The sequence below is a fragment of the Myiozetetes cayanensis genome, unplaced genomic scaffold, assembly GCF_022539395.1.
Source record: "Myiozetetes cayanensis isolate MyiCay16 unplaced genomic scaffold, myiCay2020 scf2-11, whole genome shotgun sequence".
NCBI classification, from domain to species: Eukaryota; Metazoa; Chordata; class Aves; order Passeriformes; family Tyrannidae; genus Myiozetetes; species Myiozetetes cayanensis.
In genome coordinates this window covers 104,000,347-104,024,713 of record NW_026087411.1, presented here as the reverse complement: position 1 = coordinate 104,024,713, position 24,367 = coordinate 104,000,347, and the positions used below count along the sequence as shown (strand labels likewise).

The window sequence follows — 24,367 nt, the reverse complement described above, 5'->3', positions numbered from 1 at the left end:
ATTCAGACTATGATTAGTAGAAACCTGAGTGGAATGTCAACTAATGTCTACATGATAATAAAAACTGTGTATAACTTGGTAACCAAGCGAGCTCCCAAATGCCTCTCCATACCACAATACCCTGAAAAAGTAGCTGATGTTTCAATACCTGCATAGCTGTAGCTTCCCACAGCAGCACATTCATTGCACAGTAATGGTGATTTGCCATCTCAATGCACCAGGAGCAGACGGAGCAGGTTGAGATGCAGTGCCTCACTGCAAGCACCACGGTCCAGACTAATGCAGGCCCTTTAATTTTTGGGATATTCATACTCAGCTACAGTGACTCACAGCTGTCCATTTGGGAAGTTCTGGAAGTAATGTCAGTAAATTAATTTTCTGCAGGACCAGTGAGTTTCCTGGGAGGAGGAGGGAGGACAAGCTGAGGTGTGGAGTTAGAGAGGACACATCAGGGTGAAGGGACTCAGTTCAGAGCACCAAGTTCCTGTCCACACCTTAAGAAGCAAGAATGCTGTTTTCAGCCCCAGGCCTTGTGTACAAGTGAGATGTTGAAAACAGACTTTGGTACTAAAGGAAAATACTTCAATGTATTTAAAAAAAATACTTTAAATCATATTAATTCACTCCAGTGCTGAAATGAAGTACCCTGATTTAAAGGCTCCTTCACAAACCCTGTAATACAAAACAGGTTTTTTTGTGTTTTGTTTTTAATATTTTAAACAAACAGAAATGTTTATAGTTCAAGAAATGTAACAAGATGAAGTTCCTGAAAGACCTTAGTTCACTTTGTCTCAAGTAACAAAAACACATGCTTACTAGCCTTCAGAATAAGGCTAGTATCATCCTAAAAAGATGATCTGGTTTCCAAAATCTCAGTTACTTAGATTTTGAAACAAAGTTAAATATTGGTTTCCTGCAACAACATTATCATAGTTTAACTGTACACCACAGAAACCAGTGTAGATCTAGAGCAGACATTTCATTAACATCTGGCCAGAAGTGCCATACTATTGAGTGCATGTGGGACCCCAGGAAGTCATTCCCAAGCCTTTCTGTAGGAAAAAGAACAAGTCCTCACTCCTCAGAAATGAAGTAAGGGACATTTATGTTTTGAACCACAAAATAATTTCAGCCCTGACCTTGCCAAAGACATCACACAAATGGTTTAACCTTGTTGTATCTCAAATGTATGTTCGTACATAATGTAGAGACTTTATATACTCTATTCTTCTAAAAGAAGTACAGTCAGTATTACCCTCCTCTCTCCACTGCACATCCTCAAGGATTTTCACTGGTTTTGTGAACACCCTTCCTTATAATGAGAAGGAAAGCACTGAGGTGGTATGAAGAGAGCTAGGAAATAGAAGTTTCAGGATAAAAAAAAATCCAGTACACTTGACTTTTACAACAGATTGTGTAAAGGTTGTGAACCAGCCATCAGTTTTGTTGGCTGCTGTGAGGACCACTTAACAATGGTGCAAGCAATAAGCATGGTTACAGTAAACAGTAGATCTGAACACTGTAACAGCTATGGGACTTGGTGCTGATAGTTCACTGGGTCTTTCTCTTTGAGATCTTTCATACTTTGTGCCAGCAATGGCTTTCTCCATCCAAGCTGCAGCACTCCTTCTTTATTACCCTTCAGATAACCTTATTAATGAATTCACTGTTTTGCTACAGAAATAATCACAGTATCCCAAATTCATTGTTTTGATTTCTCAGAGGAATCCAACACAGATCAAAGGTGAGCTGTAAAGGCACAAGGTCTCTTATAAAAATGCACGACAGTTTTGGGAACTGGTGAGCTTCCTTCAAAATCAAAGATGAAGTGAAAGTAATTTGCATGTTTTTGTTGGCAAATGTACCCACCCTGCATTCTTTTATCAGACTACAGTGGAAACTAGGGCATGAATGTGAATGGTGATATTTTTAAGCATTCCAGGCTGGATCATCTTGTCCTGGTTGGACATGCTCTCTTCTATGCATTGGGCCTCAAGTTAGAGTGCCTCCAAGAACCACATATAACCACAGAATTACAGATCTATTCAATACCTAGTAATAATCAGAGGTTTGGACTAAACCTTTGCATTCCCACACATCTGCTGACTCTAAGCCCTGGAGATGCCTTTGGACAGTTGGACTGCTTTATGGATTCATGTGACCATGATTCCTGCCTCTCACAGACAGAGTGTCAGCATATGTTACTGATTTGTTTAAGCATTAGGGAGAGTCATTCCACTAGCCTGGATACTCCACAAGCTACTATTTGGAGCAAATAAAATTTAGCTGCTTAGATTTCATCTTTTAGAATTGTCTGACTTCCTTGTTTTCTAGATTTAAAGTCTCCAGAGGAGATTGTCTAGAGGATATGGGCCATTATATCCTCTGCAACAGAAGCAAAGAAAAAATGTATTTTAGCCTTTACAATTAACCCCTAGCCATAACACTGTAAATAGAAGAGTTGTCCTTTCCCTCTGAAATTCTTTCTCTACTAAGTTCAGAACACTTACTTTCACCCCTCACCCACACAGACTTTGATTTTAGACAACTGTACTAGCAATCTGTACATTCACACCTGATGAAGAGCTCTCCAGACTCTAGGCCCAGATTGTAGGACTGGATACTAATGGTTAATGGAGCTTGCACCAGACTTCACAGCACTCAGGTCTCAAAATGATAAACAATTTCAGGAACTCAGTACAGTCCTAAGCTCTTAAGTAAGGATCAGGAATGAAAACTCCCATTAGCTTCACTGAGATTAGGATTTCAATCTAAACTGACTCCATTCCACATTGTTAAAGGTTTTTAGCATCCAGTGTTGTAATTTACAGCTGTATTTTCAGAGCTGTTTGATACCCAGCCTGCTGGTCCTCTACTGGAAATTACTGTTTTCAATTTACCTTGCAGCTTAAATGGGAACCTGTGTTTATTTACTGTATTTTGCTTTTCAATATGGTTGCTGATCTTTAAAGTCTCTTAGAATGCTTCCGTCAGCCCAGCCTCCATACAATCCTAAACATCCACTGGACTGACTATGTGACCAACACGTCTGTCCTTGAACAGGCAGCAATCACGAGCATTGAGGCCATGCTGCTGAGAACACAGCTGCGCTGGGCAGGGCACGTCTCCAGGATGCAGGACTACCGCCTCCCTAAGATTGTGCTCTGTGGGGAACTTGCCACTGGGTGCTGCAAGAGAGGAGCCCTGAAGAGGAGATACAAGGACTGCCTGAAACAATCCCTCAGCCTTGGCCATATTGATCATCACCATTGGTCTACCCTGGCCTCCAATCGGGAGGCCTGGAGACACACCATCTATAACGCTGCTGCTGCTTTTGAGAACACACGCAGGATCACTCTTGAGGAGAAAAGACAACGCAGAAAGAATCGCGTCTTGTTGATATCACCTGGGGAGTCTTTCTGCTGTGCCTTCTGCAACCGGACTTGTCTATCTCACATTGGCCTTTTTAGCCATCAGCGCGCTTGTAGCAAGCGTGGGTAGAGCCCTCTCAAATCTTCGTTCGCAAAGCCTAGCCATGATGATGATGATGGTTGCTGATCCTTAAAGCTCTGTTTACTGAAGACAGATTTTAAAAGTTCTTCCACAGAATGAAATTAAGTCCAGACATTATTTTTCCTGGGATCAGCACAGAGACAGAAATGCCGCAGGAGGGCACGTTACCAGTATCCTCCCCTTTCCTGAATTGCACAAAGTCAGCCTCGAAGTTAACCCAGCCTCTGGGATTTCTTTGATTTTGGTTTTATATGTAAGAAGCATTCTGGCCCTTTGTTTTAAAATTCATACAGCACAAGCTCAGCTTCTGTTTGAAACATATAATTAAGTTTCTTATGTGGTTTTGTAGTAGACCTGCATTTTGGCACAGCACCTGCCTATTCATGTTTATAAGGAGAAGAAAACGAATAATGGTAAAAGCAGTTTTGCATGGAAAACATCCAGGCAACTAACCCATGGGTGGTTTTTTTTTGTTTGTTTGTTCGAGTTTTTTGGGGTTTGTTTGTTTGTTTGTTTGTTTGTTTTTTCCAAGTCCTGTATAAAAAGCAATTGCAATCTCTCTTTTTTTTTTTTTTACAAGTTATTAGAATCTTGTTTTAATTCAGCTTCAGAGCACCAAACACATTGCTCATCCTAAAAAGCACTTCCCCTGGACTGCAAGCACAGTGGCTTTTTAGCCTTTTGGATTCTGCTATATTACCTTTTCTTTCATAGGAGCTTCACTGTACTTCTAGTGAAAGGTTTTTTACTCTTTAGGAGTATTTTATTCCTAATGGTTTACTGTAATTGTCTCAAATGTGTAGATTTGTATTAAGTGCTTTAGGAATAAGTTAAGAATCTTTACCTCATCGACTATTTTACAACCCCCCACAAGTAAAACTTCCACTGATGCCAATAATGTTACTGTCATTCCTTTCTAACCTCTATTTGCTGATCTACATATGCACTGCTTCTTTATAGAGACAACTTGTAATGTCCCCAGATCAGAGCTATTCACTGCTTTATTTGTTTGCATCAAAAATTTCTAATGTAACAATGATAGCTTTATTATTCTGCATCACTTTGAAAAATTCAATAACACAGCAGTAATATTAACCAGTTTAAGGATTTCTTTAGAGTTATGTTTATAAATAAATACAACTGATGTTTTCTATGGTGTTGAAACAAACATCCTGTCATATTGTCCAGGAAGTCTGATAGTGTGCCAGACACGATCTTCTGGAAGGTAGCAACAGCATGGGCTAAAGTCATTGTGTGACAGGTCAGTATTTCTTATAATCTGCATTATTTCAAAACATGCTATAGTTCTTTATCAATACGAGACAGGTATAATATACTAAATATAATATTAGGCATAATATACCTAAAAAAATACTTCTATTATAGGGAGAACTTAAGTGGCCAAACCACACTCATAAAATCACCACCATCTACCAGTTAAAAGAGATGATCCCAGAAAAATCAGTTTCTGCCAGTACAACTGCATCTATGTTCAGGACATCTGTAAACACAGCTGTTCCATTCTGGAATCTTACTTTTTTGCAGCCACTGAAAGCCTGAAATGCAGCCCTAACCTAAAATTTTGAGTAGCTCTGTGCCATCTTTAGAAAGATGCTAGTCTGTCTTGCAAATCTGGATAGACAAAAAGAGGCTGCAAATATACCCACTTAAATTTCAATACATTTTTGAGATTCTTTTGTCCTACACATATTAAAATGAAGGACTATAAATCAATTCCCTTCAAGGCCAGAAATGTGAGATAGAAGCCAAAAATATGACAAACCATTTGATTGTAATTAATCAAATAGCATTACTTTTTCTTCATCTTTTTTATTTATTTAAATGTTATCTATAAAATTCTAGAGCATAGTTAAAAGTATAAGTGTCATAAATTCACAAAGTAAATTACTTCATTTAATGCTAGCATTATATTATGATCACTCCTAACCCTACCCTTCCAGTTATAGGACCATTGGTGCTTATTTCTGTTATTAATGCAGAGGATATGCTTTTCATGTTCAGTGACCCAGTTCCAAGAAGTATCACAATATAGAAGCCTATTTTCCACTTAATAAACATGCATAATTCCTGTGAACATTAGCAGTGATTATGCACACTTACACACTCTAGGGCATATTCATCTAAACCCAGTGAATTCAAAAGATCTGAAGAAAAATGTATTTGGCCCTCTAGACTGCAAAAAACCCTAAAGAATGATAGGAACACTCCAGAATTTTTTATTGGTATATTTTATTTTAATGACAGTTTTGTATATTAATTCCTTAGCTCTCTGCTCACAATGCTAATGAAGTTTTATGTAAGATAAAAGAATTAAGGACTTTCTAGAAGAGAAAAAAGGAAAATTAAGAAAGCCAGGAAGGATTAAGTTCAACAGTTAGGGTATTTTCTTTGAATAGGGAAATTCTAGGTTTCAGGTGTCTGATGCTATTTCATGCAGAAAAAGAGGTTAGTTGGGATATTGTCAGCATCACAAACAGTGATATCCCACAGGTAGATAAATGAGAGGGTGAGCAATGCAGATTCAAAAAGGAACAAGATAATTCACAAAATGGGTAAGGTTGGAAGGAACCACAGTGATTCAACCTCCCTGCTCTAGCAGAGTCATCCAAGAGTACATGGCACACGATTGCATCCAGACAGCTCCTGAACATCTCCAGCAAGGGAGACTGCACCACCTCTCTGGGTAATCTGTTCCAGTGCTCGGTCACCTGCACAGGAAAGAAGTTGTTCCACATATTCAGGTGGAACTTCCTGTGCATCAGTTTCTGCCCATTGTCTTTTGTCCTATTGCTGGGCACCATAGGGAAGAGCCTGGATCCATCCTCTTGACATCCTCTCTTCAGATACTTATAGACATTGATGAGGTCTCCTCTCAGTTGCCTTTTCTCAAGGCCGAACAGGTCCATATCCCTCAGCCTTTCCTCATAAGGGAGATGTTCCAGTCCCCTGATCATCTCTGTTGCCCTCCAATGGACTTGCTCCAGGAACTCCTTGTCTCTCCTCTACTGAGTTGCCCAGAAGCGGACACAACACTTCAGATGCAGCCTCACTAGGGCTGAGTAAATGGATAGGATCACCTCCCTCAACCTGCTGGCAGTGCTCTTCCTCTAGTAGATTCAAATTTTTCTACACCTTAAGGAGTACTTAAACCACTGTGATAAAGATAAGGCAATTACATTACCTTTGTCACTTAAGACAGAAAGCAAAAGGACTCCAGTCATTTGTTTTTGCTTTGACTTCTAATGTCCTAGATAGTTCTCTGCAGGAGAGGTTTGAAAGATGCAAGTCCCATATGAAAGTAGATACATATACCCTGGAGAAATGTAAAATTTAATACCAATTCCTGTCCTGAGCAATATGTAGTGGGTTTGCACATTTGTTTACAACATGCTGGCTTGACACAATGTTATCACAATGTTATCCATGGATTTCTCCCCCTCCCATGCTCTGTGCAAACCCTTGAGACAGTTAACTCAGTGTTTCAGCATTTAGGTCTCTTTGTGGCTCTGGTCTTGCAGTATTTAACCAGTTCTTCAATAAACTATTTCAAAAACTGCTGAAGCATTCATGTCATTCAGCATCATGCAGGGAAAGATGAGCCCTAACAGCTTGCCACAGATTTTGGATCCCAAGAAGAATCCTTCTACTCAAAAATGAACCAATATTTTTAATTAACCTGTTATATTGCAGAAGATGCTAAATATGCAACAGTATAAAGTATACTTCTGCCTATTAGCTGCTTATTTAAGAGGTGTTCTTGACTAAGTATTTTTATAGACACTTCCACTAAAAGTGCTGCAAATAATTTTCGTGTAGAGTCCATTTGTGTAACTGCTATTTATTTTAAGCACTGGATGATTGGTATTCATAATGGAAACTTCAATAGCAAATGTTTCCAAGCCAAACTAGAGTAATTCACCCTTTAGTCAATACAGTCTTCATCTACATCAGTAAACAGCACAGTACAATTGATGCAAATACATAGAGTTGGTGTGGGGGACCTGACATCCACATCACACATGTCCTGGATGTTCTGCTTAAGACCAAGTCAAGCCTATTAGTAGGCATTAGATACAGTAACATATTAGGTGAGATCCGAGGACACCTCCAGTTACATTTCATTTAAAAAAAAAAAAAAAAGCTCCTGGTCTCCAAGATTGCAAGATTGTACACCCCGACTCTGCAATTACAAAGGAAGAGAAGTGAAGACAACAAGGAAATTCACCTCAAAATATTGCTCCTCATATAATAAAAAATATTTGGGCTCATTAAGCTGAGGATATTTTCTACTGCATGTGAGTTAAAAAAAAAAAAGAAACATTTTTGCACCTTAATTATATGACCAACACCTTCTTATCAATACATGTGACAGTGCACCACACAACTCATGAACAAAGAAACAATATCATCTTAAGTAGATATAAATCTGAAATGAAGTCTTTTATTTCTTTTTAAAATATATTGATCTATGGAAACCTTCTTCAATAAAATACAGTTTAAACCAACAGATAAATGTCATCCCTCCCAACCACAAGCTTGTGCAGAAGAATTACAAATCAATACATGCTTCATGTATTTTCACCCTGAATATGCTTTAAGGGGACTGAAATGCTGTAAATGCAATCATAATGATTTGGGTCTCCTGCTGGTGGCTCCTCCTGGAAAGATCAAATTTCACATCTGGGGTTTTGCCTGCAGCCAGCAGCTGGAGCAGGCAGAATGTCCTACACAGAGAAGTCACCACCATGGCCAACACTCAGACTATTAGCTCCTCAGAGACATTATTTTACAAGTATTTATGCAACAGAAAGAGAGGTACAGCTCTGGATTTAGCACAGCTAATCGTATTTCTCCTCTGCAAAATCAGTATTTTGCCCTGTATAGACATTATATATAGGATGGCAATAAACTGGACTAAATATATGACAGTGCCATTACACAGTAAAATTCAAAACCCACAACTACCAAAGCAAGGGAGGCATTCGTATTTGATGTGCATATCTAAAGATATATGAGACCATAAAACTAAAAGCCAGATATTGCAGTTTAGTAAGATTAGAAAGCTGTCTTCAAATTTCAAGAGTGAAATACTGCTTATGTTCTTCATGTTATTTTTTGCACTTCCATTTATGTAAACATGATATTGAATTTAGTCTCTGGTATGTCTTCATGAGTAAAGCATCCTGTGAAATATCTATGAACACTTCAAATGCCCCTTTGAGGGGAGGTAGTCCTAACAGTTTTCAACTGCTTTCAGAAGACATTTTTTATCACAGCACACAAAAACTATTAAAAAAAAATAAATTAATCTGCTTACTGTGACTTGCCAAAAAGAAAGTAATGATTGCTAAAGAGTTGGCACACTTTATTAGAAATTTTGTAAAGACCGTTTGCTTTTCTCAGAAACATGCATTAGAAATGACAAGATGTCTGCTCTTGCTGAAAGTGCACTCAGTATTGTTTAAAATGTAAGTTATAAATTATCAGTCGATAACATGCATAATACCTGAGGCTGCAAAAATTCTTTAATCTGAAAATAACATTTATTACAAAGTCATTCATATCTTAAGAAAAGGATTGTGAGGTAACATCTTGAGCCATAAATATTAAAATATGAAGACAGAAGCTTATTTACATAAGCTGGACTTGGAAGTTTTTGCTAGATCGTTCATTAGAAAGAAAAAGGGACTAGGCATAATTTGCAGAGTGATTGGGTTCAAGGCTGAAGAAATTTAGGAAAGAACTGCAGCATGCATTGGAGAGAAAAGACACTACCACTTGTCTGAGGAAACTGTCAGTGTGTTCAATACTAACTACTTACATTTGAAAGGGTTTTTTATTTTTATTCAGCCTCACGTTGTATTTATGAGCTGTTCTGATCTTACTGTTCCTCACTGCCATCCAATATTTCTCCTAATTAACATTACTTTGAAGTCTCTGACCTTTAGGCAGACACTCAATTCTGAATTAAAATACAATTTTCTTTGTAACATGAATACACTTCTTATGCTACCCCCATACTCTTCTTGTTACAGAATAAATACATAATAAATGTAAGGAAAAGACTAAATTGAACTTGATAAAATAATGAAAAATAAGAAGAAAATAAACAAATCAGCCTGTTTTGCCTTTCCAATAAAATGAGGACAAAGTGACAGTAGGGGAAAAAAATAAAGGCAATACTTAAAATTTATAGAAAGAAATCCTTTGTGCACAGTGCATAATTTATCTGTGGATCATAATTGTCATGGTTTTGCCCAGCCAGCCCCTGGGGCTGAGGATGGTTTTGTCCAGGTGGATTTCCGGACAAAAAGGCCAATCAAAACTCTTAGTAACGCCTTTGCTAATTACATATTTAAGAAAACGGAAGAGAAGGCTGGTGGTGCAGTTGAAATTAGGAGCCGCAGCCATGTAGGAGAGGCGGCGGGCCCCGAGGTGGGTCAAGGCCCCCTCCTCCCCTGGTCCTGGGCTGGGGGCAGGCGTGGCACTGAATCCTCCCCTTCTCTCATGTAAGAGAGTAAAGAAAAAAAACTTTAAAGGACTGAGTGCTTGGACAGAAACCATTGCAGAAGAATTCAGGCAAAGAGATAACAAAATGTCCAAGGTCAAAGCTGGCAGCCGCAGGAGAGAGAAGGAAAGTTCGAAAGGGGGGCTGCTTCTTCCCCTTTCGCTCTCTCCCTTCAGCAGCGAAAAGGCTGAAAAATAATCCCAGCCACCTGTAGAAGTTTGTTGGGGTGAGGAGACCTCCATGAGGCTCACAGAGGAGCTTGTGGGTGTACAAGGAAGCCAAGACTTCATGAGAGGGACTGAAATGAGGCAGACTCCTGTTAAAGATTTATGACCCTAAGGCTTACGCCGGAGCGAAGACGGCTTGGGTAAGCTTGGGATCTCAGTGAGAGATCCATGCTGCTGGTGCTGGAGATTTGTGACCCTGAGAGAACCTACGCTGGAGCAGAAAACGGCTCGGGTAGGGATGTTGGGATCCATGTGTGGGATCCATGCTAGACCCATGTCGGAGAGGTCTATCAAGGACTGTTCTCCCGTGGGAAGGGACAGGGGAAAACAGGAAACAGGGGTGGACTCATAAGCCATGATCTCCTGCAATCCTGTGGTGAAGATCCATGATAAGTAAGTGTCCCCTTGCAAGCCCATGGAAGAGAAGACCTTCGGGGCCTGGGTAACCCCCAGCCTCCGGTCTTAGCCCAGGAGGGGGGTAAGCCCAGCCCTGGAGGCCAGCATAGAGCAAGAGAAAAAGAGAAAGAGTTCCAGTTGCAATGAGAGTGCTGCAGAGTTACTGAAGAGACCTGGAGCTCCAAGAATAGAGAAAAAGATTGCTTCTCCTCCTTGGACTGATATAAAGGGGGGAGAAGTATTTCTGTAAATACATAGTACTTTTACTTAAATAAAATTGTTATAGATATAGTTCTTTAGTAGTTTTTATTTTGCTAGTAATAAATGTTCATATTATTTTTCCCAAATCAGGCCTCTTTTGTCTGCATAAACCTTCTCTCGACTTAAAATAATTCTGTGGGGGTGTGAAAGCAAATTGACCCAGAGCAAAACCACAACATTTTTGTGGCGAAGAATGTGGGCAAGGACTGCCCAGAGAGGCAGTGGTTGGATCAAACCCCGACATACTGCCATGAAACTTCACCACTGTCATATAAGTATTTCTAGCAATCACATGGTTTATATTGAACAGGACCACGATCATCCTTTGAGGGTGAAAGAGGCCCATGAATTGCAGAGCATAGAGAATGTATTTCTTGTGAATAAATCACAGCTCTTATTCTAAACTTTTGATTCTGGTCACTACAGTTACATGAATCACTGGTGTGATGATGGTAGTACTTCCCATTCATCTCCTCACCATTTCTTCTCCCAGCAAAGTTATTCCTTAGTCTAAATGACCATCGAGTCTTGACCACATGTTTCCTTTACGTTACTGAATAACTTTTTTGCAGTCAAATAGTAGGAACTTAGTTAAAGTAAGTTAAATAACTTACTTTTACGTAGAGCTGCTGAAACTCTTCAAGGTTCAGTCTACCACTTGGACAGTCCTTTAGAAATCCTTTGTACCACTGTTTTAGCTCGTGTTCATTGAACTCCGTGCTCTTCACCAGATCCTCCATCACCTCAGGGGCCAGCTTGCTGTTTTGTTTCCCCATTTTGCCTTGAAAATAAATGAATACAATTAGCCAAATGTGGCCATTAAACTGGAATTAGCCATAAAGATTGAATTTCACACTCGTACTCACTGCTGCTTTCAAACACAACTTCCAAGATCTGTTAGTGAACATGAACCGTAGTTATACTTGAATATTGGAGACTGAAAATATTGGAAAAAAGGCAACATTCTTCTTTCATTTAGGAATCTTAAGGCCTGGAGACAGACTACTTATTTGCCTTAAAATTAGGCAACTTAAAGCTTTTCTTTACACTAAGATCAAAAAAGATTACTTAATTTTTTCTTTGAATTTACCAAAAAAAAAATTAGAAATTCAGGGATGTCCACAGAATTCCTCTTTGTCTTGAAAATCTCTTCTGATATGACACCCACATTAGCAGCTATTCCTCACAGGTCCAATGCTGTGGACAGAGAGGTTTGTAACGTACAGCAAGAGGTGTCCCACCAGGAGGAAGCAATGCAAGACTCCACACACTTGGTCTCAAAAAATGACAAAACCAAACTGGAAAAGTAAATTTAATTCCTATATCTTTGTACATATACATGTATAGATACACATATGTATGCATAGATGTATATTTATATATTTAATGCACAGTTGATACATTATAGATGGTTTGCATTTCATCACTGTTAACTCTGGAGATATTCAATGCATCAATTACATACATTTGGTGTACACATGTATAAAATATAAACCAGCCAGAAATATAAAATATGCACGTATGTATAGATAAACACAGTAATTTCAGTATTACTCATGTTGGCCTTTTGAGACACTTCCAGGTTCTTTGACATTTCACCAAAGATGTCCTTTGAGAAAACTTTACAAAAATCCTCTTCTTTAATTTTTCCCATTCTGCTACAGTTTGCTTCATGACAGATGTCTTTCAGTTATTTTTTAATCAGATGACAGACAACACTTAACTTGGCCTGTACAGAACTGCAAAGTGATGAATTTCTTTCCTGAGCCTAGCTTTGATTTCCATTTTTATCTCCAGTTTAGCATCTGTCTGTAATGACTGCACCACACTGAATGCCTTGATTTCTAGTCCATATGACCACCCATTCCTGATATTAATTGATTGCTTTTGGCATATTCCCCTGTTTCAAAGGGGAAATTTCTTTGTCCTCAGAAGGACATACTTTGTTCTATTCCAACAAATCAATATATTTATATAATTTCCTTTATGGGAACCTTCCTTGAGCATGTGCCAAGTCAATCACTCCTCCTTCATCTTTCTGAACTACAAGAACTTGCTGCAAGGGCTCACCCAGTTGTTAACTAAGGCCAACACACCCCTTGCTCCAAACTTAATCTGAAGCTGTGCTAATCTCCCATTCACATGTTTTGGTAAATGTAGAAAAATATGCAAGAGTTCAACCTTCCAGTTAATTGTCACAGGAATAACTGTACACTCAGATGTCCAGAAATCAGCAGTTTTGACTGAATGATTGGTTTGCAATTCATAGTATTTAGAACAACTGCCCCAGCCTTACCTCTGAAGTCCCCATCTTCTCATGTATGACACTGGCCTAATTTGGCAAAATCTGAATTTAAATCCCATGGAGACTATAGCATACTGATACAGTTATTTCTCTAGTTCTAACTCAGATAGATTTTACATGAAACAATGATTGGTTTATTTGTTTTAGTTTTTATGGAGCCTGTTTATTTCTCCTTTCCATTTTTTTTTATTTAAGCTCTGTTACCTTTTGCAGTCACAACATGCTTTGCCTAGGACCCTAATGATTCTCAGCAGCTACGGTAACTACCTTAGGTAGATTCATAAGACATCTTTTGGCTCTCTTAATTTAGCCAAGTGTTTTTTCGCTTGACTCTTCATGTGGACTCTTACCCCCATTAATACTTAACTCAATAACACCTATTAATGAAAAAAAGCATCTTCAATGAGCAAAAATCAGGTGGTTTTGACTGACAATTTTTCTGTAATAGCAACTTTTCAATCTTTGTTGTGTTAACTTTAAGGCCCTTGGAACTGGCACTATGCAGAAGTGGAAGCAGATAGAACTAACTGTGAATCTCAGCTCCATCCTCCAAAGTTACCTGTATTGTTTTCAATACTGTGAACATAAAACACTACAGAACATCTATAGAATATGGAGAGTAAGTACTTAAGAATACATTAATAAAGACACACCTATCCACATGTAACCTTTTATATCATCTGATTCAGAGGAACAAGACACCAGCTTTCTGCTTCTGTGATACAGGTCCCTAATTTTGGTCAGCTTCTTGCCTGCCACAGTTAGCCAGGTAAGTCCCAAACACCTTCCAGCCATCTCTGATGTCCTTCACCATAGAATATCCTCTAGTAAATGAAAACCACAGCTGACATTTTGATAAATACTCTCAGACATTATTTTTTCCACAGAACAAAACCATTATTTGAGAAAGGTATAATTTGGGACTGCTGGGTTCTGTACTTTTATTTGCTGCTCCAGGGTAGCATGGTGCATAATCTGTTGGACTCTGTTTGAGACATGCTGACCAAGCTGGTCACAATGCCTTCCTGGAATTAGAGGCATTCATTCTTTCTCCATGTTTTAAAGCTCTTTTCTTATGGAATTGAATTACAATCTGCAAGAAAGCTCAAGAGGCTTACATAATTATCAAATATAAACTCACACTTCTGGCTATGGGAGATCCACCTTGTTTGGGAATAAAAACTCAAATACATAGATTATCCAGTTAATCATATCCTAACATCTTCTAGAGCTTCATTGAATCTCTTATTACTGTGGGAAAAAGTACAGTCATCCATTAGCAATGAGTATGCTACCACAAACACATTCAGTTTTCTAAAACGAAAACTATTTTTAATTAACTTATAATCATGGTTTTGCAAACATGCATTTATTTTCCTGTGTGAAAATCTACGAATATGCATTAGGAAAAGACAGGAGGGAACAGCTGCACAACTACTAAGTTTTCAAGAAGAGGAAAGATCACTCTGCAAGCATTTCTTTAGTATATTTTACAATTTTAAACTATAAATTTGCTTCCAGTTTCCATACTCCCAATCATGCAATATTACAATTGAAACACAGCTATTTGTTTTCTGTTGTGTTTTCTGGCAAAGGGGAAAGAAAAAAAAATGCAACATACTTTGATATCAAACCATTGTGGGGGAGAGATTCACAATAAACAAGGAAGCAGGTATGTGGGTGCCACATGGCATCAATAAAGGTGTCAATACTGTTCCCAGTGAGGTTACTCTGGCAGGAGAATGCTTATTAATACTAACAAGGGCAACACAATCCAAAGTAGAGATCAAGAAAAACACTAAAACTCTACTGTTGTGTAACAAGTAGCAACAGCAATAAAGGTTGAGTTTAAAAACACATCCCTTTCCTGAAATGCTCAAAGAGGCCATCAGCTGCCCAGAGAACATGCCTTTTGAGAAATACTTAGTAGACTAGTACTCCAACACTTCACTAAGTAACACCTTAATTGCTGCTTTTACAGGTCCATAGGAAGGTCAGATTTAAAAGATGTAAATTTATTAAACAACCAATCCTCAACTTGAAGCAGTCCAGGCTGTGCCAGCACCAGGCAAGTGCAATATGAGGATGTGCCTGCCTGCTCTTTGCCCTGCTGGACCTCAAGAGGCCCATGCCAGCCAGCTTGGGAAGCAGGAAAGGGCTTCAGCAGCAGCAGGAACTTACCCTAAAATGGTTCAGCAGCATGGGTTTGCAAACATTTTATATGATTTACCAGGGCCTTTAGAGGCAATGGGCATTAAGTCACCATGTAGAAAGAAGAAAACAGTTCCTCCAGTTTTAAGATCTGGTATCATTTTCTGCAATGCTACCATGTGTCCCACACATGCTTGTCCTGTTTCAAACACTCTCCACTCTCCACTTGATCATCATCCAAACCTCCTGGCCAAGCACGGTTTTTTACCCCTGGAATATCTTACAGCAACTCCTGCACCAGGTTTATCAAGTCTGCAGCTCCCACTTGGCTTGCCTGTACTAAGCTGCCAGTGTGAGTACAGTTTTACAAAACAAAATATTACTAAAGACCTAAGGGAAAAAAAGCCTTAAGTTCAATAGCAAAGCGTGACTTACGGAACCTTGTTTGCTGTTTAACGATTTCAAAAAAACCTCCCAAACTGTTGCTAACACAGCTTCATTCCCACTGACTACTTCTTTCCCCTCCTCTCGTTACCCTCCAGTCTCCTCAGCAAATGCCCAGAGTTCAAAGCGACCAAGTGCAAACAAACAGAACTCTGGCTCTTCCTAAGGAAGAGTAAACTGAGTGCATCTGAAGATCTCACATTTCTGTTGAAAAAGGACCCAAATTCCACTGAGAAGGCAGCACCAACCATGTCCAGCCGCGTCCCTGAAAACCAGTTCTATGTTGTTTTGCTTACTTCCCTAAACACAGTTATATAAAACCATCTCCTTTTCAAGTTGCTTAGGAAAAGTGCTGCCAGTAGGTTGAGAGATGTGATCCTTCCCCTTTGCTCTGCACTGCTGAGGCATATCTAACCAGTTCACCAGGTCACTGGATCCAGTGCTGGGGTCCCCCTACCAGACAGACACGGACTTACTGGAGCGAGTCCAGCAAGCTACCACAAAGGTCATGAGCGCTGGTCATACCAAGGAAATCTGAGAGGGATAGGGCTGTTCAGTCTGGAGAAGGGAAGGCTCAGAGGGTCTTATCAAGGTGTGTCTAAATACCCAATGAGGGGAACAGAGATGGCACAGCCAGCCTCCTCTCAGGGGTGCCCAGAGAGACAAGAGGCAATGGGCACAAACTCGGGTTAAGGAAATTCTGTCTTAACGTAAGAAAATGTTTCTTTACTGTGCAGGTGATCAAGCACCAGAAGAGGTTACCCAGAAAATTGTGGACTCTCCATCCTTGAAGATACTCAAAACGCCACTGGACACAGTTCTGTGCAATCATCTCCAGTTGACCCTCTTAGAGCAGGGGCTTGGACTTGGGTATCTTTGGAGGCCTCTTCCAGTCTTGGTGATATTCTGTCATTCTGTGAAACAGTCAGGGGAAGTGGGGCAGTCATACCACCTGTATTTGTCATACACAGTAGCTGCCTAATTTCACTAAATTCCCTCATAGATAGCTGAGAGAAAAAGTGCTCATCCAAAGGATCATTTAGAGAAGAGGTGCTGGTGGCTGAAGTCACCTCCCTCCCCTCACTGATTCCAGGAGTGTCTTATATCCCTGGGCACAAGCACTCAACTGATTGGAGCTACCCCAACTAATCCCCGTGTACTTTGGCTGCTTTGATACCTGACCATGTTCACACTCTGGTTTTCCCAGTAATTCTGCATGAGCTGAAGTAGCTGGTAGTCAACCAACACCTCTGCAGCCTCGTGAGTTCTGTGCATTTGATGAATTCCCTTGTATGGTGCATGTTTTTCTTGCTTTTCCCTGGCTTTGGGAAATGGGAATGAGTCGTGTGGACTATGCCAGAAGCAAATGACAACATTCACTTTGCCAGCTCAGCTGTGCTGGCAGGCACTCATTAGGTTGGAAGGAAAACTGTGGTTCACCCCCACCCCTCTGCCCACTCCCAGCCTACAAGCTCCCACAGGAACGTGCTGACTCCTGGGGACTACATGTGAAATCCAGGCACTGAGCAAGCAAGCGTGGTGGGTGTCTTTGCAATCTTTGACACAATACAAATCTATAAATGGCACATCAAATACTGTATAGACTCCAACATACATACATATATACGTGTAACAAAACCCCAAACAATTAGTGCAGCAAAAGCATATAATTTACAATAACAGAATCATTTTCACAGGATTTTTAAGCAGGATGTTTATCAAATTTCCAGCTGTGTGCTGATAATAACTCTAACTCCTGACAATTTCCAGCATCATTCCTTTCTCTTCAGGATACTTCAGACACCGCCTTTTCTCTACTAACATCAGTAGGAAGGATAGATAGAAGCAGGCCATCAAGCCACAGAGATGCCTCATTTCTTCAAATATACTCATTGTTTCACAGAAAAAGATGAAATTTTGAGCTGTAGTGTGTCTTTCACACACAAACCAAACAATGACCTCATAGTCAAAGCCCCATGAAAGTAAGTACCCAAGGAAATTTATGTGTGGAAAAGAAGAGGAATTTTCCCATCCCCATGGAGAGAGACCCTTTACCAGGTGTTGTAGTGAAAGGACAAGGGATAACGGTAAAGAAGGTAGATATAAGGAAGAAATTTTTTTGCAATAAGGGTAGTGAGGCACTGGAACAGGTTGCTCAGAGTTGTTGATGCCCCATCATTGGAAGTATTCAAGGCCAGGTTGGATGGGGCCCTGGGATACCTGGTCTAGTGGAAGGTGTCCCTGCCCATGACAGGTAGCTGGAACTAGATGATCTTTAAGGTGCCTTCCAACCCAGACTATTTTATGATTCTATTCTCCCTAGGCAATTTGTGAAGCACCTCTTCACATCAGTTGTCAACACAATTCCTAAGTCAGCTCTCATGAAGCAAGGATGACGCTGGGTCCTACACCTTGCATAGTAGAACCATACTAGAAAGCCCTTTTCTCTCCCAAAACATTCAAAAGATTAAGATATTTTAGAGAAGGTTCTGGTACTGTTGCATGATATCAGCTCTTAAGATGCTGACACCTTGTAAGTACTACACTATGATTAAACCTTTTGAAAAAGGGGCCAGTCATGTCAGAAGGAACTAGTGGTGGTAGCAGTTGTTTTTTCCTTTCATTGTCTCTCCTGTAAGCCAGATATTCCTCCGTGATCAAGAGCCTTTACTTCATGATGCCGTGGCATCTGTGGCTCTCTCACAGATGGGTTTGACCCCCATGAGTCAAAAACTCCCTCACTTGGCTCAGTCCCATCTTCCTACTCCTTTCTCAGAACCCCTGGATCTAAACACACAGCAGCTCCATGTCTGCACTCTGCCTGCAAGAAAGAAGAGCTGCAACAACCTGGAGAAGTGGAAGATGAAAGCAATCCACTTCCAGGTGTTTGCTGTCAGGATAGAAAAACCAGGCAAAGAACACCATGCCAGACACTGGAAGAGGCACCAGGGGCAGAGTACCTGACGTGGTGACAGCCAAATGGGGCTGGGTAATGCCAGGCACTGAAGACCCATTCCAGCTGACCCTGCTGAGCAGGGCTGAGCAATGCACAGTCTACAGAAGTTCCTGCCAACTTCCATGGTTCTGTGACTCAAGAACTGAAGACATCCTTCCAGTAATAATTGTGGGAGAAATCGATTATCAGGTATAGGTAGAGCTAATAGACTTTTATGTTGCTGTGTTGCCCATCAGTGACCTCAGGACCATGTTGTTCCCCCCTGCTTAGAAGCAAAACCAAGCCTGAAGGAACAGCTTTCTCCTTCAGACAAAACTTGTAGCTCTACTTTGAGCTTCTAACCAACTATGACTGAAAAATAAGAATTTACATGTGTGTGTATGAGGAAGACCCTCTTTACTGTGTGGGAGACCAAGCACTGGAACAGATTGCCCAGAGAGGTTGTGGAGTCTCCCTCACTGGAGATATTCAAGAATAGTCTGGATGCAACACCATGCAATGAGCTCTAGGATGACTCCACTTGGGCAGGGAGGTTGGACCAGATGATCCACTGTGGTCCCTTTCAACCTTATCCATTCTCTGATTCTGTGTTTGTGTAACACCCTACTGAAATTAGAAGCAGACATGATTTATAGCTGATACCATAAACCTCAAACTATGGGTGAAACAAATAGGCTAGATTCTGATTTATATTACACCACAGCAAAAACTGGAATAAATCCAGTGATTTCAGATTACTTTACTGGCTTTACCAAATATCAAATTCAGGTCTGTAATCTCTTTGTGCAAAAGAAATGGGGAAAAATAGAGAGTAATTACATTAAGGAATGCAATTATCCAACCAAATTGAATAATAAATGGAGAAAAGAGGTTTAACCAAAAGAAGAGAGATATATTTTTAAATTTTATTTGAAATAAGATGGATATTCAATTAGATTCAAGCAATAAAAAAAACATTTGAAAGGGTAAAAGCTGTTCAAGAGGATGCTCTAACATAACAGTGACTGGTATGTAGGGTTTGTTTTTTTTTTTCTGGGTGACTAGAAAGTTAAAATTGGATTTATTACATTAAAGTGTATATTTGTTTTCTGTTGAGTATGGAATAAAGCAAAAAGGAGTTATCTATATTTTCAATAGAAAAATCAAGGGCAACACCAGACTCAACAGTAGTTCTACTGTTGATGCAATCCTGTGAGTCACAGAAGGGCTCTATTCAAAGTACAGTGCTGAAACTGGCAGCTCTGGTAACAAACTGACCTGGTCTGAAGAACATGGCAGGGTCTTATTTCTGCCTTCTTTTCTCATTTGGATTGGGAAATTGCTTACGAAAAGCTATAGCTGGCTTTTCTCCTTTGCAAATGGACATGGATGGCAGGACACAGAGTAAAGCTAAGAATTATTTGAGTTGTTCAACAAGACACAAATGCTCAGAAGATCTTCCAGGTTCTATGACTTAGCTTTGGACTTGGAAAGACAGGGACAAAACCACTCTTTTGTTTGTTCTTTCTCTCAGGCTCTTTCAGACCACACAGAGGAAAGTGTCCCCACTTCTACAGAAAGCTTAGGCTCTGAATGACCACTTGCCCTTAAGAAAATTTTTGCTTCCTCCCTGCCTTTTTTATTTGGCTTTGATGTCTACCATGACTCAAACTTGTTTGTTAGTGGGTTTATTTACATGTCAACCTATTTTCCAATATTGCAGTAGAATTTAATGATTTATATGTTCTACAGAATTCAGTGATTAATTTCTGAAAAGTACAATATGCTTGTTAATGCTGAGTGTCAGACAAATATGTTAAGTTCATCTGTTGCCATAGTTTCATTTTGCTATTGGCCCAGTGTCTATTGACGGTGGTGATCAGTGAGTAACAAAGAGGTGTGAATTGAGGAAGAAGACTCATTTTTCAGCAGCAGAATACATATTTTTTCCACAGGTCTGTTGTCTTCAATTTTGTCCTTGTAAATAATAATCTTAAAATGCCTGCAGTACCTTTACTGTACCTTTCTCTAATAATTCATATGCTGAATGCCATTGCAATCACCTAATTATCCAGAATGCTCCAACATCAGAGCCTTGATTGCTGTGACAAGTTTGTTTTGTACCTTTTATGAAATATAAGAGTTTTTGATTGCTTTCCCTGAGATTTTACTCTAGAATATGGTTTCCAATAGGCTTTCCCTCATGAGATTTGAAATCCGGAACATCCTGGACATCACTACTTCAGAGTGGTCACTGGAACAAGTTATATGTCAGAACTGATGGTCACTTTCTGAGCCTTGCATTTCAAAAGAGTGGTTTACAAAAATTTAGGTATTTCAGATATCTATCCACTATTCAGTACTCCACCTTTTTGGGGATAATTTCTGCAAACATCTCTTTTTTAGGAGAAGACTGACAAGGCATGCGTGAACATTATAATTTCTCTGAGTAGATTCCAGCTTTATTCTGGAACCATGAGACAACATTTATGTAGATTGTAAACATCCACCTAGTTTCGATATGTCAAACTGTATCAAAATTTCCTCTATCTGAGATACAGAATTTTTGTCAGTTTGTAGAGACTAGTGTCAATTAAAATTCTGCTTTTCTATCATGCTTGGGGATAAGGTTTTCTAGACTTTAGCCATTGTCTTGACCACATTAGATATATGCACATTTTTTTCCTTAGTTTTCATTTGTTTGTAAATAGATATTAATTTATTCTGTCATAATGTTATCAAAAAGTAATGTGCTTTCTCTCCACTTGTATTACATTCTGATTTGCTATCAGTTTGCCATATTGTTAGTTTGAAATGTCACTGTACTCTGGTTTGATATGTGCAAAGCTAAATTCCTTAAGTTGGTATGCTTACTAAGAAGTACTTTCACTGTTCACCTTCCAGGCTCATTTTAATTTGAGTTTGGATCCATCAGATGCCTTTACAGGACTGTATCTCTGACTCATAAGTCATTGGGCTTTGCTTAATGGTACAAGAGTCACTCTTCATTTATATCCATATTCCTCATTACAATTATTTATGCAAAGGTGCAATAATTGAATCAAATGTTTGATGCTTAAAAGTCAGTTGTCTTTGGTCCCTCTGCAGTCAATGAAGATGGCCAGAAATTTCAGAGTGATTCACCCCATGCAGAGAGAGATGTCTGAAAGAGGCAGGATGAATATATGCATGAGTATTTTAAGACAAAATGAATCACCAAGTGTCTCTTTCTTTCTGCTGCTTGCAGAGGCAGCCTTGTAAACTTACTCAGATCTGAAACTGGATTTCTAAATGCTTAAAGTGACGCAAGAAAAATCCTACCTTGCTCATCGACAGTGGATAACCTAATGCTGTTCCTGATCTCACTACAAAACACATACATTTGCCAAAGTCGACTGTTATTCTTATACATCTCAACACTTATTCAGATGTGATTACTGTCATGACAAGTGCAACATCCTGGTGTACTAAATGCAGGCAGTCCTTTCTAAAATGCTATTTACTTCCATCAAAGACGTGGAAAACTCTTTTCTGCCCTTTTCTGGGCCTCCTCAAATCAAAATAGTTTTAAGTAGCTGAACTGCAGAGATCAAGCTGTTCAGGATTGTTTCTTTATGTCCATGTCATTCCTTGCTTTTTCTTCACTATAGTTCTCAAGTCCTGGCCTCAAAGAGTAAGATAAATTATTCTTCTTATTATTAAATACAATATTCTACAGTAACAACTTTTACTCTGATCATCTAAATGCTAAATTACATTCTCCAACCCACATCTAACATCCAGCTCTCTCTTTACTCAACACAGTCCCTTTAGCAGACCCGTTCAGCAATATAAGACCCTGTCTCATTGCTCTGAATTCACAGGGAGAAGTAGGTATGGTGAGCACTGCATGGGCATCCTGCAGTCTCTGCTGGGATCAACAGCAGCCAAGATCAGTGCTTGGACTGTTTTCTCTCTGTTCCCAACTCACACAACAGTGACAGCGTCTTTTTTTCATTTTGTTCATGCTCCTGTTCCTGTAATGACAACTATATATCAGCATATGGCCTACAAATAGTGTTGTGATAACTGAAACAAATATAACCTAACACATAAAGATACACTTTAAATCTTTTGCTTCCATTCCATTTCTGCCTGAAAAGGAGCACCCTAGATTGGATTCAGCTCTCTTTTGCACACCCATCTATGACTGCTGGCATTGAGCTGATTTCAGTGGATCATTTTGACCTATAGGCTAAAAAACTACATTACTAAAACCCACATGGCTACGTGGTTGTATTATGGAAGATATTAACAGAAGCGGTTAGTAGAAAAGGAGATTACAGCTGTTTATTTGACTAGAAACCTTTCAAAATCAAAATAAAGTGTTTACATCATTGTGGCTAGTGATCCATTGGTGCAATGCTCACCCCAAATTCATTATAAACAAATCGTCAGAACTATCCCTTGTGACTACTTCAGATGGAGCATGATTAAATGCAGAGGAAACACATTACTGAGAAGATGAATCATAATTCTGCAGAATTAAATCAATGGCTTTACACTTTTCAGTTGGACATTGAGGGGTGATCAAAAATGTTACTCATACAAACAAGTGAGCAAATGAATCACATACACAGCTTGAACAGGAAAAATATACTTAAAATTCAACCAGCAGTAAGACCGACTATCAAGGAAACACAGAGGAAAACCTGAAAATGTTTTCCTGAGATAGAATTTTCAAACTTTGAAATGCAAAGTTTTTCCATCACTTTTGATATTATGGTTTGGAATAAATGTAATAATTTTAGAGTGGTTGGACAGCTCATTTGAAATAACATTTTAGTACCTTCAGTCTAGCTCTATGCAGACAGGATAGTAACCATCTCACAGCAACAAGGATGAGATGACCTAACTGGTATGACTTAAGCCACTCCAGTCACCTGAGGTGTGTGGACATGGTGCCCCATGTTGGTGTCTCAGACACCTTAGGCCCTTGTAGATGGCATTAGACACCTCTGCTTAAGCAGTTGAATCAGTTGAATGTGATTTTGCTCTCCTAATTTAGACAGCTAACTTAGAATCATAGAATCTCTTAGGTTAGAAAAGCCCTCTAAGATCATTAATTCCAACAGCTAACCCAGCACCGTTGTGTTCACCACTAAACCATATCCTCAAGTGCCACATCCATGTGCCTTTTGAACACTTCCAGGGATGGTGATAATGCCACTTCCATGGGCAGCCTCTTTCAATGCCTGATCACCCTTTGAGTGAAGAAATTTTTCCTAATATCTGATCTAAACCTCCCCTGATGCAATCTGAGGCCATTTTCTCTCAGCCTGTCACTGCTTCCTGGGAGAAGACCAACGCTCATCACCAACTTGAATTAACAAATCAGTTAAATACCACAGTGCCCTGTTTTGATAGCAGAGAAAAGCCATCACAAAGAAACCCTGCTCGCTGAAATTAATTCATCAGGCTTCCATCTATAGGCTCTCCTTCTGGAGTCCATGAAAAATGCTTTAATCCCCACTTATGCTATGTAAATGAAGGTTGGATGGGAAATAAGGTGTTTCTGATCTCACTTAACAGGCTGATGCTGTTGTGCTATGCTGTGTTAGACAACA

The 24,367-nt window shown here is 39.5% G+C and overlaps 1 protein-coding gene across 2 annotated transcripts in view; it reads right to left on the bottom strand.

Moving 5' to 3' along the window:
- The window catches only part of VSNL1 (visinin like 1), a 91,455-nt gene that overhangs the window by 40,365 nt on the left and 26,723 nt on the right, over positions 1-24,367 (bottom strand). For both annotated transcript variants that reach the window (XM_050316617.1, XM_050316618.1), the window contains exon 2: positions 11,541-11,707. In XM_050316617.1, coding sequence (XP_050172574.1) covers positions 11,541-11,702 — 162 coding nt within the window. In that variant the 5' untranslated portion in view covers positions 11,703-11,707. The remainder of the gene's footprint in view (positions 1-11,540; positions 11,708-24,367) is intronic.